At 40.6% G+C, this 15,375-nt stretch overlaps 1 protein-coding gene across 4 annotated transcripts; it reads left to right on the top strand.

Moving 5' to 3' along the window:
* The first annotated feature begins 3,025 nt into the window (after window positions 1-3,025).
* map9 (microtubule-associated protein 9) lies at window positions 3,026-13,610 on the top strand. Of its 4 annotated transcripts, none has more exons than XM_035416597.1 (14): window positions 3,026-3,126; window positions 3,646-3,722; window positions 4,119-4,206; window positions 4,386-4,994; window positions 5,812-6,017; window positions 6,358-6,460; window positions 6,703-6,770; window positions 7,223-7,296; window positions 7,663-7,816; window positions 8,120-8,209; window positions 9,623-9,784; window positions 10,513-10,658; window positions 11,483-11,583; window positions 13,294-13,610. In XM_035416597.1, exons 2-14 carry the CDS (start codon window positions 3,648-3,650, stop codon window positions 13,512-13,514), a joined length of 2,097 nt encoding a protein of 698 aa, XP_035272488.1. In that variant the 5' UTR covers window positions 3,026-3,126; window positions 3,646-3,647; the 3' UTR covers window positions 13,515-13,610. The 4 variants fall into 4 exon arrangements, with proteins under 4 accessions (XP_035272488.1, XP_035272485.1, XP_035272484.1 ...); XM_035416594.1 differs by having other exon boundaries at window positions 3,026-3,250; XM_035416593.1 differs by lacking the exon at window positions 3,026-3,126 and adding an exon at window positions 3,278-3,574.
* The last annotated feature ends 1,765 nt before the right edge of the window (window positions 13,611-15,375 follow it).

Here is a 15,375-nt window from a genome sequence, read left to right as displayed (position 1 = left end):
TATTTCAAAAATTGTATTTGTTCATTTCTTTCTGACATCTTTATATCAATTAATTTTCATTCATAATCAGTCATCATTAAAATTTAAATCACTCAGCTTGTTAAACAGACCTCCCGTGCATTCTTTTTCCAGCAACACAGGCTCAGTCACTGCAACAATAAAAGGCTTAAAGAGGGGCTGCTATGTGGCTCATCTGGTTAAGGCACTCGTTTGAGTGCAGGGATGAACCCAACCATCTGCAATCAAATCATGTCTGTACCAAAGTTTATTGTGGCTATTGAGATGATTGACAAGTACACTCGGCTTAACAGCAAGTTTCATTGATTTAATTTTGAATCCATTCTTTTTCAAATAAAATTATCATTTCTTTTATTTCATTGCTCAAAGGCTAAATCGGATATTGTGACATTGTTGTGACAGTGTCATTATGAAATGATAAATGTTGCCATGAAATGAAAAACGGAGAGAAAAAAGCTATTTGGAAATCTGATATTCGGAAATGTACCTTTATGATATAAAAGTAGTCTCTTGAAAAAAGCCATTTAAAAAAAACGGATATTACTAAATAAAAATGGAATTAATTGTAACAATGTTGTAGTACGATGAAGTAGTATTTTCTAATGAGTTAAGTATTATTTGATTATTCGAATTGATTAATTGAATTATTTCACTATTTATTGACCCATATAATAATTTATTCTTGTGTGTTTTGATAAAAATTGGATTTGATCTCTTACAGCATTTTGTAGTGCATCCCATTTCCATAACTGTATATCGCTGGAAAATACATAATAGGTCACAATGGGAAAACATGCCACTGCAATAGTCAGTAGCCATTGGCAAATCTATGTTTATTATATATAGCATATAGTAGTTGCATTGCACCAGTCACACAAACCCTTTGTACATATGTTGTTACATCTTTATTTGCCTAATGCAGGTTATGGAGCTGCTGTGTAGTATACATCCATAAAAACCTAAACAATAGCCATGGCGGTGTGTAGCGAGCAGATGCGCAGTGTAATGGAGATGACTCATAACACCAGATTTAGCAAGTCTGACATTAACTGGGAACGAACAAACAATGAACACGCGCCAGACTTTCTGTGTTTTTGTGCCGACTGCCAGAAAGTGAGTTTCACGCCATATAAAGGACTCGGGTTTAAAAATGTGTCTCATGCATTGTCGAGAAATGTAAAATTAAATAGCGTGCTTAACACAAATAGGTTGTCAGATTGCTTGAAAAGAAAAGAAAATTGGAGGAGGAGAGTCTAAAGAGGTCATGGATGAAACTGCCTGAAAACATAAAACAGGAGGATGCGCAGAGATGCTGTCCAAATGCACCCCTCTTGGCAGAACACCTTGTTGGTGACATAACACAGCAGAATTATCTATGCTTGCCTCAAGAGGATGCTGCATGAAGGCAGGCCTGAGCAGTTTGTAAAAACCGACATACCTCCATGATTCGCCCTGCTATTATGAGTAATTGAAATAGATTGCCCCTGGGCAAGCCACGTGGACAATGTATTAGAGCGGAATTTGTGGAGAGCCCACCATATGCAACAATCATCCTTCCCTTCGAGATGCAACATAAAAATAAAAAAAAAAACTAACTAATATTCTCCTAAAAGGATTCTTCCCACCTACACCTCTGTGTTTTAAAAGCAGGGTGGGGGGGGGGTTAACTGAAGAACCACTCAGTAGTGATTGCGTAACCTCAGCATTAGATCGGGAGACAGGGAATGTGCACTGATGCTAAAATAATTAGATAGCGTGTGTCCACATCCATCAGCATTACTTTCAGGGCCCTTGGCTACTACTAACACGCAGGATTAGCAGGCAGCAGTCAGCACGTAGCAAGGAAAGCATCAATACCTGGAACTGGTGATAAAATAAAGCCACTTCTATGGTCACTTACTGACCTAAAGGGTTCTCATCCTGTGTACACTGTCATTGGAAAAACACTGGTCTATTTCAGAAAACCAAACAAAACTTATGATGCTGACAGAAAATAAAGGTGCAGCTTTGTTTCATTTGCACAACTGTCTGCTTTGCACATAGACTAGATTATAATGCAATAAATAGCCTAATGTTTAAGTTACTGCACAAGCTAGCTTTCACAAACATTGCAGCATCAAAAAAATTTAATCAGATGTAGGCTAAACAGTGTTATGGTTTCCATAGTTTAAAAAAGTATTTTAAAAAAGATTTGAAAACAGTTAGAAATATAATTACAAATTCCAAAGCACAAATCCATCATTTAAAATAAAAAGCAGGCAAACAAGCGTTGTAGTTGACAAGCAAAATATGACCAAACGACTGAAATGAATCAGGAAATGTAATATTTAAATAGCGTAGGCCTAAAACCACCATTCAACAATATTCTTATTTCTTGGTGGGAGTGGGGAAATTTTGAAGTCTGCAGGTCTTGATGCACTTTTCTACAAATAGTTCTACAGCCGGAAACATCCAACCTAGATCCCCTTTGTTAATTCTGTATGATAGCTCATTTATCTAATTCGATTTGTGAACAAGCGAGATAATCGCTCCACTACAAATCGAACGTTAGGTCATTATTTCTCAACATGTTTCATTCCATTTCAAAGGATGAAAAAGCGCCTTTTACAACACAGCTACATGTATGTCAGCAGGCCCTTTTTAAAATGAGATCTTTTCCTCCCTCTTATGATCCATTCTGGAACTGCTAGTTCGCAGCGGCTTTTTGAATAACACGCAAACAAGCACATATGTACATGAACCTCTCGAACAAGCACACATTGCTTTTTGTGTTAAATCATTAATTGTTCCCACATTGCATATGATATTAACCATATGCATTGAACGATATATCATCCTTAGGACGTAATTCACATTTTAACGCATTATCCATATTTTTCGACGCGTGATATCCACGGAGCTATGGCGATGTCTCAAGTTAAATAAATGAGAATATTAAAATCCCGGAAATAGGTAGCTGGAAAGAGGTTCACTTCCGTTGTGTTCCGTCTCCCTAGAAACAGTCACATATGGCTGCTGCGATTAGTGGTGAAGGCAGTCCGAAGCGAGCTTGCAATTTAAGTTTTCCTGCCAGAACCAGCCGTGCATTTCGTATAAATGTATTAGCATGTATGAATTTATTGTAATACTATTACGCATTTGTATTCATTTTTGTGGAATTCAAATATAATCCAAGTTTTATTTAAAAAATATATAGGCATACGTTTATGATAGTCTAGCTAAGTAATTTCAGGTAGGTTGCTAGCAAACAAGCGAGGCATATGTAGCTGGCTGTTTTTATCACTAGGTAGCTAACAATAGTTTGTGTTGCTAACATTAATATTCACCATCAGCTATAATAACTACAGTGTCGTTGTCTGCATTGTATTGGTACCTGACAACATAAAAATGTGTATACTTTCAGTAATTATTATAAACTAGCTGCTTCTCTAGATATAAGTCCGCTAAATACCAAACGTTAGCTGCCAGCTGGCTACTTAATACCGCAAACGCCTATTTATAACTGGGATAGCTCAATTAACTCATCTGAATGGCATTAAAATGGAACGTTACCCGGGTAATTTAGCTGCGCTATACTTGTTTGCTTGCTAACGAAGTATTGGCAGTTCAAGTATTTTATTTTTACAGAGATGGAAGAAGACATTTTGAGCACAACACTTGCATACAAAAAAAGCCCCAAGACCTCAAAGAGAACATCCTTCCAGGTACACAAGCAGAATGAAGTCAGTTAGCTAGCTAACGTTGTAGCCATTTGAGTCTTTGAATACCACCAGCCTGACATTAACGATTTCCTACCTATTTCTTTTATTAGCTGACATAGTTAATTGATTAAAGACCACATCAGAAATATGCATTTCGTATTTCTGTTTTACTGTTTGTATGAAATAACATAGTCTAAATAAGAACACAATGTTTTAACAACACAAGTACATTTATCAGGATATTTTGTATTATTATTATTATTATTATAATAACAGAGTGTGAGTGTGTGTGTGTGTATATATATATATATATATATATATATATATATATATATATATATATATATATATATATATACATACATTCCATGTACATACATGTATGTGTGTATTTCTCAGGATGAACTACAAGCTGCTATCACTGCCAGAGCACGTAAGATGAACACTGAAGAGAGTTACTCTTATGCTGATGACTTTGATGATGATGGTAAATAATCTGAAATCTTGTACAAATAAAAATGAAATGCTATTTTTCTTAATCATCAACTTATTTCTGTTTGTGAGTTGATGACCGCACACATGTATTTTTCTTAGAATGCCCAGACTTACAATATGCTTCGAAATTAACGTGACACTCCTTCCATCGTTTTTTTTTTTACCCTGTAGATGCATTGGAGCAGCTTCTGAGTCTGAGGAAGAAGAAGATGGACACGTTCAGAGCGGGAAAAAAGAAAGCGGTGGAATTTAAGGTGTCCGACGAGGACCAGAAAAGCGCAAAGCCGAAGCGGGTGTCCTTCATGAAGACCAGACGGAAAGGCTCCCCCACGCCCAGCGGCTCCTCGGACCTGGGTTACACGGAGAGGGGTGAGACGGAGAGCGGGGTGAGCGGCAGCAGGAGCGGCTCCTCCCAGTCCTCCCGCTCCGACAGGTCCGGGCCCAAGTCCGTGCAGTTCCGCCTGGAGCCGAGCACCTCGGATGGGAGCCGGTCCGCCTCTCCTGGGCCCCCGTCCTCGCAGAGGAGCGAGGAGAGGCAGGAAGTAGTGACCGGCACGGAGGAGAACTGGGGAGAGGTGGGTAAAGAGAGACAGGAAACGCCGACCGATGGGGAGCGATGGGAAAAGGCGACGGGCGGAAAGGGGAAGGAAACGGAGACTGACGGACGCAGGCCGGTGGGAACACCCATTGCGGAGGACAAGGAGGGACTGACGAGAGTGGAGAAGGAAGCACCTGTCCCTCAACCCCGAGAACGAAACGTCAGGAAGAGCCCGCGCTCAGGTTATAGTGAATGCCGGCTTTTTCTTTTTTCTGCCAATGTGCTCATCTGAGGTCTTAGTATTCATATCGATGAGAGACCCACTGCGGTCAAGTCTCAATGGTCTTGACTTTTTTATAAAGGAAATAAGTTTGTTGCAGATTATAGAAATGACAAGGTGCATTATGTGGTGCACAGTGCCCTCTTGTGGTGAAAATATATAAAACCTCCTTGTAAGAGGGGGTTAGGGTTAGGTTAGACTCTTTAAGATATTCAAGAGAAATTAAATGGGGGAATATTAAACTCAGTCCTTTTTTACGGTTTGATAATTGTTTCAGATTTTCCAGGTTTTTTATCGATCCAAAAAACCCCTGATTTTATGTTTCTGGCTGAAGGACAATTTCCATAAGGCCAGTTTTCATAACACGTAATCCAGTGGTAACCAACCCTGTTCCTGGAGATCTACCATCCAGTAGGTTTTCATTTCAACCGTAATTTGGCACACCTGACTCTACTAATTAGTGGCTCAATGAGATCTCTAACTTCTGAATGAGGAGTGCTTTGTGAGGGCTGGACTGAAAACCGGCAGGACAGTAGATCTCCAGGATCAGGGTTGGTTACCACTGCCGTAATTCCTTTATACTGCAGGATAGTCACCATGCCGGATAGTCACGAGAGGAATTCAGATTAAGTTCATGGGCTCAGCAGCTGCTGCCCAGCAGGGTATCAGAGTTGGGGACCTAACGGTGACAGACTCAGCTCCTCCAGCTCTGCACAACACTGCTATCACAGTCAGATAAGGAAAAACCTACCCCCATTTCCTCCTTCCCCCACACACAGGCAGTCCCCTCAGGGAGGAACGGCCGAAGCCCAGGCCCCGGCAGCGCCCCCCCGGGGAGGGGAGCCAGGCCGAGGAGAGCGCGTTCGGAGGGGAGGTCAGCCGGCCGCCCACCTCCTCCGTCTCCATCCCCCTGTCCTCAGCCGACAGGGCCAGCAGCGCGTCCTCAGCTGGGGAGACGGAGGCCTTCAGAGATCCCAGCCCTCAGGTTAGCCTCCTTAGCGCAGCGGCCTCTGTGAGCCTCAGAGCCAAAGGGAACTACAGCACAGGAACTGTGGACAGGAAGTTAAATGTTCTCTCAGTGCATTTCAGTTTATTTTACTGTTATATCTTGTGTCAGACATGCATTATCTTATAGAAAATGATTGGTTTGTTTGGTTGGATATGGGACTTTCCTGTTTGCTTGTCTTGGCATTCCCATATTGATAGCAGAGGTTGTAGCGGTTAGAACAGCCCGTGAATACGGCTGGACTTTCATAATTTGGAGGACAGTGGGGAAGAAGTACGCTATTTAAAAAATGCTTCTGGCCCATGTGTCTGTGTTCCAGAGGACAGAGGAAGACCGGTGTATCTCCTCCCGGTTCAGTCAGTGTTCATCATCAAGAGGACAGCTGTCGGACACTTACAGCAGATCTACAGACGCGTTGGACGGTGAGGGGTACATTTTTAATAGTAAAATCTGAGACTTTCAGCATATTTAAGTGTGTCTAGGTTCTTTTCAGAACCTAGCTGTGATTTTTGTTCATCACTAAATAATCACTACTGACTCATCTTCAATTCTTCCGAATCTGCACAGTCCCCCGAAGTCACAGATCTTTTGTGCCATTGCAAGAGTCTTCATATGAAAATTCAAAGCTTGAAAAGTCAAACCTGTATTTTGTGGTTCTTTTCAGGTTTGCCGGAGCAGGACAAGCAAGGCAGCAAGGACGAATACAGTTCCACGTCCTTTGAGGTTAACCAGGTTGGAAAAACAGAGCAGCCATTGCCATTATCAGACATCCCCCACTACACAACACTGGGGTATACAATGTGCAGTAGCCGTCTCAACCGTGGACAATTGGTATTTTTTTAAAGTGTCTTTGCAGAGTCAAATGTTTTTTTTTATCAGCTAATTTAAAGAGTTCCATTTAGTGCAATAAAAGGCAGTGATTCCCTGGCTGGTCTTTTCAGACAATGATCAGACACATTAGCATCTTGATACAATTGACTATAATTGTTTGCCGTATTTCAAATATTCCCATTGTACAAGTGTCTCCAAAGGATCTGGCTTTTCGAACAATTTAAATTAATTAACACAGAAAGGGCATTTAGGATTCTGGAACATTCTTTGGTGCTGTGGGGTGCACTGCAGTCAGTATAGAGCACTGAAGTGGCCGAGGACCTGATAACATGGACGTTTGTGGTTTTCCCCAGGAGGATGATGAGAGAGACTTGAACAGCGGTAACAGCGGACAAAGTCACTCCACAGATAAATCACACGATAACAGGTGAGTGCCTCTCTTTCCGGGCCCTGTCAGTGTCTCATTTTTTCTCCCTCAGCTATTAAGTAAGCGGTTTGCACCAAAACAATGCTCTGCTGTCATATCAATGTCAGAACGTTCATACGACACTGAGTTCGCATGTTTTAATCTTTAATGATCTGCCCAGCAGAGCGGTATCAATTTTCTTTGGGTTTTTTTGTGGTGTGCCACTTAAGTGTGTAATATTACCCATTACACCACAAATGAAGAAAACATTTGCTGATTTCACGTTGCGTGATTCTGTGCATCCACCCTGTGATTCTGTGCATCCGCACTGTGTGATTCTGTGCATTCGCACTGTGTGATTCTGTGCATCCTCATTGTTTTTTTAAGCTCTCAAGGCCAGAGCAAGAAGAGGCCTAAAAGTGCCCTGGCTCAGGCTGCGGAGTCTCGATACCTGGGGGCTTTGAAGGTCCTGGATGACCTTGAATCTCAGATAAAATCCCAGCCCGATATGGCAGACTCTGTCCGGGCCACTGTCTACCAGGTAAAAGATTGCTTTTCCCACACAGCCCATATGCTGTTACTGTGTACTTTTCTATATTGTCATGTATTATTTTGCAAACGATTTAGCATACTTCATTACTTTACATTTTCTTTTTCATTTAGCAGATGCTCTTACCCAGAGAAGCAAACATAAAAACATAAAATGTATATAATTAGTTATTCTTTTTGGGTAATTAATTGTACTTCTTGGTGAAATGTACTCTACCTGTCATGTATCCATGTCATAATGAAAAATGAATTATTTCTTGTTCACATTGATTTTATATTTCAAAACAATTCACAGGAATGGTTGAAATCCAAACAGAAAGTAATAAAGGAAGCAATTAAAGTTAAAAAGCTGGAGGAACAGTTGATCGAAGAGAAGAAACAACAGGTGGGGACATTTTTTTTTTCAGATTTCAGTTGGTCTGGATCAAAGGCCCCTGTGAACCATTCATTACATGGCAGGGACAAATTTCTAAAGTGCATTTACCTCTCTCTGGATGTGTACACCCAAGAAATGACCGTATAGAAATTCCATTACCCTATATATTCATTTTTATTGCTTTAAAACAAACACTTTTGGCTACCAGCAGAGGGAGCAGTCTCTCCATTCTTCCCTGCAGTGCTGCAGTGGCCTACTCTGGAAGTGTGTGTGTTTGTTTTTTCATGGACGTTCTGGAACTGTCCCACTGTTTTCCATGCCCACGGTCGTTAATATTTCAAGGCTCCTCTCTTTAGCTGTGAGTCATTAATGATTGTGCAAAATATTGAGAGTGAGTCACTGGCCATATTACATTACATTTATTTGGCAGATGTAAGTGCATACCGAAGGTCATTGAAGCAACTGCAAAACACAGGTCCGATAAGGTACAATACTCTTTTTGTGATAGTTATTCATAGCCATGGACACATTAAGTCCAGTTCACACAGCAAACATTACTCTGACCTAACCTGTGCTCAGTCAAACTGGGAGGCACGACAAGCTACAACATCAAGGTAATGATACAAGCATATTGTCGCATATGTGAATCGCAGAGATCCAGGACAGATCAGCGGTTACAAATGGGGTAGGAGGCGGTGGCTTAGCATGCTGAATCACTATGGTTTCCGCTGGGGGAAATGGCAGGGATTGTGGGGGTGTGGAAGTACTGTGCATCTGTGGCCGCTGTCATCTGGGGAGTGAAAGTTGTGCTGAGCATTTTAATGCTGGCGACCGTCTGGTATAGAATATCTTTTAGTCAATTTGCTATCTGTCACATGGGGTTATTTTACTAGTTAATTATCTGTCATAAGGTACTATCCGTGCTCTATTTAATTTGGAGCAGTTCTTCAAAGAGTGGATTTCAGGAGTCATGTGAAAGATTAGTCAAGTTGGTAATCATGTAAATCAATCGCGTTTCCCAAGTATCCAAAGATTGCGATCCCACGATCAAATCAATCTATTTTAGTTTCATTAAAAGTGAGTTACATCCTTCATCTTAATGATAACTTTATTCATTTCCCCTGAGTGACCAGCTTCGTTGAAGAAAATTCATTGATATTATATGAGACTCTGTGCATACCCATTTTAGCATGCCATGAATAAAAAAAGTATTGAAGGTAGGGAGTCTGCTCTGTTTCTGAGCCTTTCCATATGGGTAATTCTGGGTATGGAATTATGTAAATAGGGGCAATTATGTCTCTTAATTAAATCTTCTCATGGATTGGATCAGCACACCAATACATCTTCAGGTACGTGCTTCGTTTTCCGTACTTTCTGTCCTTGGGTATTCCGTTTGAAGCCAGCACCTGCCCTCCCTTACAGGAGGAAGCTTCCAGAAAAGTGGACGCCAAGTCGTCCTTCGCCGCCTGGAACGAGAAGAAAGCGGAAACGATAAAAGCGAAGCTAAAAGAAAAGCAGGAAGTGATGAAAAAACTCCAACAAGAAATGGAAGAAAAAGCGGAGAAGAAAGAAATGGCCAAGAAGGCAAGCTTTGAATATTTGATCATAATGAATGTTTACCTCACTGTGTGGACTCCTGTTTGACTGCCTTAGTAAAGGTTCTTTTCTCTAGTGCAGACAGGGCCACATAGCCAAGATGGAGCAGGCTAGGGTTCAGGAATTGTGGGTATTTGTAGGTCACTGTCGCATTGGTCCCGCAATGTGCTACTTTCATCCCACCCACCCACACGAAACATTTCTCACTGCTTCCACATTGTTTTTTTTTTTTCACCTGTCCTGTATTTTCCCATATTTTTTATATTTTGTATGAAGGAGAAAAAAGTTCACAGAAAAATGGTAAGTGTTAAATCAGCTTATGTGAGTTTATGTGAATTTGGCAGTTAGCATTTATGAAAATAAATCTTTTGGTGGATAAATTACTATAAAACTTGATTTCAATTCTGAGCGGTTTCTAATTTTACAATCAGGCCTACAGTACATTTAATAGCATTTTTTTCTGTTCGAGTAGACGGGTATTTGAATACAATACTACAGTAGTACATTACTACATTATCTCTTTTCTTAAACAGACCAATCCCTCTACCAGCAGTGTTTGCCCAATTCATAATTACCAAGCATTCTTCTGCTCTCATCTCTGACTCCCGCCCCCATCAGATACATATTTTCCCCACTGATTTAAAAATGGTTTTTTCCCCATTCTTGTTGAAGTAACGGTTATACCTGCTGTACTGATACCTACTTGTGCGTTTCAGGCCTTTGAGAAATGGAAAACGGGGCAAGATGAGTATCTTAAAGAGAAATACAGAAAACAAAAGGAGGCAGAACAGAAGCTGAAGCAGAAGAAGGAGGAGGAGGAAGAGGAACGAAAGAGAAACTGCACGTCCACCCTTTCAGAATGGTAAATACCCAACTGATATCCGGGGCCTTATCGAGATGGTACAGAATGATGGCACTAGTATATAAAATAACAATGAAATTATAGCGAATGAGATTATATATGATGAGATTGCATTATTGATAATAAAAGTTATTGTATAAGTGTACTAAAGACATTGCAGAGGACAGGAAGCTTTCAGATGTTGGCTGTCAGTGATGTGTTATCGTTTAAATGTTTGTAGTGCTCAAAATGTATTTCAGATGTGTGCACAGGTCAGGATGTATTCTAAAGCTACAGGCATCATTTTACTTCATAATTTGCTTGGGCCTGTCAGTTAATACTTTACTGAGGGAGTAGTGGACAGTCATCTGCCAGACTAGTGGCAGAGAGCATCAGGTGTGCTAAATGTGGAAAACCAAGGGCGTGTGACGCACATTAAGCGAATTCGGAAAGAATCAATTTTTGCAGTTAGAATGGTGAAATGTGTATTCCGACTTCCTCACTTGCGCTAGCACTTGCATGCGCATTCACTGACTGCTGTTGAATGAAGCAGAGGCATTAATGAGCATAACCAAAAAGAGGCATGGGCTTGATGTTCACACAGTAATAAGTCCAGTGGTAATTCAATTAACACAATCAAGACTGATCTGGCTATAGTGGACTCATGTAAACTCTGCAAGAGTTGATTTTAAAAGCATCTTTTATCCTACGTAACAAAAGACAAATAAAAACTAAACAATTAGTAGGTGCAATGGACATACTTCATATAGGACTCTCAGAAGTTCTGTACAGCATGTACTGAGAATGTACATCATTTATGAAAAACTGTTTCACAAATGATTCAGGAGTCACGTAAAGAAGAAGGACATCCTTGTGGAAGTAAGGAGGAAACGCAGAGAAGAAAAGATAAAAGAAGAGGAGGAGAAATATATGAAAGAAGAAAAGGGTAAAATGGCTTTAGAGATGTATGAAAAATGGCTGGTAAGTACACAGAGGGTGATTCCATCCTCCCGTTTTGTGGTTTGTCCAAAAGGGGGAAAGACAACACATGGTGAAAATTTAGTAAAATAGTATTAATGTTTCCTCTGCTTTTGCAGTAAAGGATTTAGCGTTGAAAGAATGCTTTATTCTCCCAGCTAGGGTGTCGGATAGCCCCAATGACAACAGCCTGGGACAGCACCTATTCTGTCTTTGCTGATAGTGAACCACAAAACTAAGAGTGTTGTAGGCCATCTAGCTAGCCACCTATAATTGCATGAGCAGGGTAGGTGTCCTGCTTTGGTGGCAGCCTTTCAGGGGTCATGCATGGCAAAACATGGCAAATCGTCCTCAACTTGGAATAAAATGGCCTGACCAGTCCCGGAAAGTCTCATCGCTCTAAGTAGTGCACTTTCCGTTTCCACAAGTAAAGTTTGGGAAACAAGAAAGGAATGAAAGGTCTGAGTCTAAATTCCGTACTCTATAGGGCTATATGTTACTAATGATTTTTCAGTACCAGTATCTTAATGTGAATCATTGAAAACCACTGCCATATCTTAAATGAATGTTAAATGACTTTATACTGGATTGGGTAGGAATATTTGGCTGTGCAGATGAGGTGCTTGGAAGGCATTAGGATTGGGAAACAGCTCTGGCTGTGGATGAAATTGTGAAGTGACTTATATTGTATTGTGTGGTTGGTAATTCTTCCAACTGGCGAAGTTGGTTTGTCTAATGTAGACTTGTGTCTAATGTAATCTGGTCTAATCTAGATTAGACTGGTTCCCTGGCAGGGATTGCACTCAATTTCAGTCACATTGCTTTCACTGTTGTGTTCCCAGGAGGCTCCCTCTGAATGATTTGTGTATGTGCATGATTCTGTTCCAGGTAAAATAGCTGGCTAACGGAATGTTAGACACCACTGTACAGAATGAAATGTTCCAAATATAGGCTAGAATGCTAACTACCTAACTAGTGATATTTTTGGAACTAGGAATGAGTTATTTTATTGTAATGCACATTCACCATGTGTTAACTTTCCTTTAAAGATGCAATACCGGTTTAATTTGACGTCATTGGCCACACAATTTGAGCGTCGTCCTGTTCTTACATTTCTATTGATACCTGACTATTTTCACCAGATTAAAGGGACAGAACAGGCCTTAAACTGCTAATCTATTTGATATTTGGTGGTTGTCGCATGCAAACTGCTAAATGTTCTTTGATATTTGGCGGTTGTCGCATGCAAACAAATAAAAAGCCTTGATATTATTCTTGAACTAATCTTGCATACATTGCAGCCTACCGTATTGCATCGTTAATTTTAAATAACAAATTTAATAGTTAGTTTTACCATTTTGAAATTGTTCTTTCAATCACATCAAATGATTACCAAACTCAGCCTTATGTTTCTTAAATTTGTTATAGACAAACCACAGAGGGTTGATTGAATATAGCCAAAGGTTGGGCCTCTTCATGTAGCTAGAATACTGCTACCAGGCTCTGCCTAGAAGTGTCATCTGCCTGATAACAGTGGTCTCTATGGTGCTGTTGGATCTGATGTAATAAAAACATTCATTTCAGTTGTATGTGTGCAGCCCAGAGGTCCATCATGGATTATGCATTGAGGGAATAGATCCAGGTCGGAAGTTATCCCTCTTTTCTCCTCCCCCCACAGAAAAGGAAGGAGCGCCAAGAGAGAAGAGAGCGGACTCAAAGAAAGATACGCGCAATTCTCCAAGACGAGCCCCCTCCTCCGTGGAGCCCCCCCAACAAAACCGTACCTTTTGGAAGATAATCATAACCGCTTATTTTCTCCACTCAGTCGCGTCTGTGTTTTTATATCTGTTTTCTCCCTCGCACGAAAGTCGTAATTTTACACTGAATCACACAATTTAGGCTCAAATGTATTGCATGTGCTTTTGTTTTTTTATGATCTAGAGTACTGTAAATGACTGTGTTTTGCAGAAAATATATTTTTCATTGTGTACTTTTCATCATTGTTTTGTTTTATTTTACTATGCACACTGTGGGGAAGAAATATGAGCACAACCCACCATGCATTACAGCCAGGCATTCATGATTTTCTGATCATTTTCTTCCATTCTGCTTTTGATTTGTGATTAAAAAAAAAAAAGAAGAACATATTCTGGCCTAATAGGAACCGGTGCACCTGATTGTACATTGATGTCCATTGAAGGGCTTGTAATTAGCCCGTGCCTTTTCACGGTTTATTTTTAAGCAGAATTACCAAGAGGCTGCTAAACCAGACCCTGACAATTTTGCCGCCCGCACAAAGCAGCTAAAATTGTGTGGCCGTTTTCCCATGTAATTTGTGTTGTTTCTCCTGCTTCTCCGGGGGCTAATTAGCAGGATTAAAGTTATAATGGTGTCCGTCAGCCATGTTCCATTCAGAGGCAGCTTCTCATCCGTGAAGGTGTGCTTTCAGATCCTCACTTTGATAATTCGACAGAAAAGAAATGGGAAATATATATATATTTTTTTTAACTTTCATGAATAAATAGACCCTCTTTACACACCCTTTACACGGGGTGGTTGCATTCACATTGGCGATGGTTACGGCAGTCGAGCCCCCATCCCAATGCGTGCAAATAAATCACCTGGAAACCCGTAAAAAATGCTTTGAATGCAATCTGACGTTCATTAATGAGGCTCGGCATATTGGAGAGGCGCGCTGACGCACGGTCTGGTCACCGTCACGGCGGACGGGCAGGCAGCGGACCTGAAGCCCCGGAGAACTCAGGTGCGCGCGCAAAACAGTTATTTTCACGGTCTGTTTGGATGAGGCCATCTCAATTTTAAGTAACCTCTGGACTTGCCAATCTTGACTGTGTGATGACCTCAATTGACCTGTTCCACTGCGCGGTTGCGGTATCGTCTGCCATTTCCTTGATGTTTGTTTCTGTATGCATTGCAAGGTAGAAATGTACTTCACACTCTGTTCCAGAACATTCTATAAAGTCTGGAGATAGTGGAGGCCATGGAAGCCATTTCACTTCATCCCGGTATTCATGAAACTCTTGAATTTGTTTAGCAGTGCATATCTTAGATTGTGGGGATATCATAACAGTCATTTTTGAGGCTGTAATTTTGGGGTATCGAGCAATTGTCCTGTTAAGTGGCCATGTTGATCTTTGGCTTGCAAACAATGTGGCTGAAAATCAGTCACCAACTATTTGAGCTGTTTGGGACTCTTTGATACATACTGATAATTGTCTTTCAATTTAAAATGACTTGCCTGTGTAGCTGCTGTTGCAGTTATAAATGAGTTGCTTCAAAGTTGAAGTCCTTTTTCATGTGGTGATTCCAGTATTTTGTCCAACCCCTTTATAGCTTAAGGAAGCTTTTCTGGATTAACCACTTTAGGCCTGAGCGATTGTTGGACGTGACATTGTACTCGTATCTCAAAGCTAAATGTTTTGTTTTTGTGACTAATCGCTAGATCATGCCAGCTCAGAGAACATAATGGAACTTAGTTACCAAATGCAATTAGTGTACCATAATGTATAATATGAAATCATATGGAACAAAGCTCACACATGGCAACACTGTTCATGGTGTAATAGTATTCAATGCATGTTGTCATGTTGCTGTGCAATATGCTCCAGTGCTGTATATGCATCTGGTCTACACAAAAAAGATTTGATTGGGTTGTGTGGGGAATTGCCAAAGTGAGATAGAGTAGCATTGATTATTTGCATTACCATGTAAAGGACCTGTTGCCGGAGACATAAAGAAG

Source organism: Anguilla anguilla, chromosome 5, assembly GCF_013347855.1.
Source record: "Anguilla anguilla isolate fAngAng1 chromosome 5, fAngAng1.pri, whole genome shotgun sequence".
In the NCBI taxonomy this organism is placed as follows: Eukaryota; Metazoa; Chordata; class Actinopteri; order Anguilliformes; family Anguillidae; genus Anguilla; species Anguilla anguilla.
The sequence above is the reverse complement of the archived record's forward strand: the minus strand, read 5'-3'. Positions and strand labels throughout refer to the sequence as shown.

What these genes read in the sequence shown, in the direction of transcription:
- map9 (XM_035416593.1), top strand. An exon ending in CAGGAAGAGCCCGCGCTCAG is followed by an intron (nt 4,995 to 5,811) that starts GTTATAGTGAAT and finishes CCCCACACACAG; the next exon opens with GCAGTCCCCTCAGGGAGGAA. An exon ending in AGAAAGAAATGGCCAAGAAG is followed by an intron (nt 9,785 to 10,512) that starts GCAAGCTTTGAA and finishes TGTGCGTTTCAG; the next exon opens with GCCTTTGAGAAATGGAAAAC.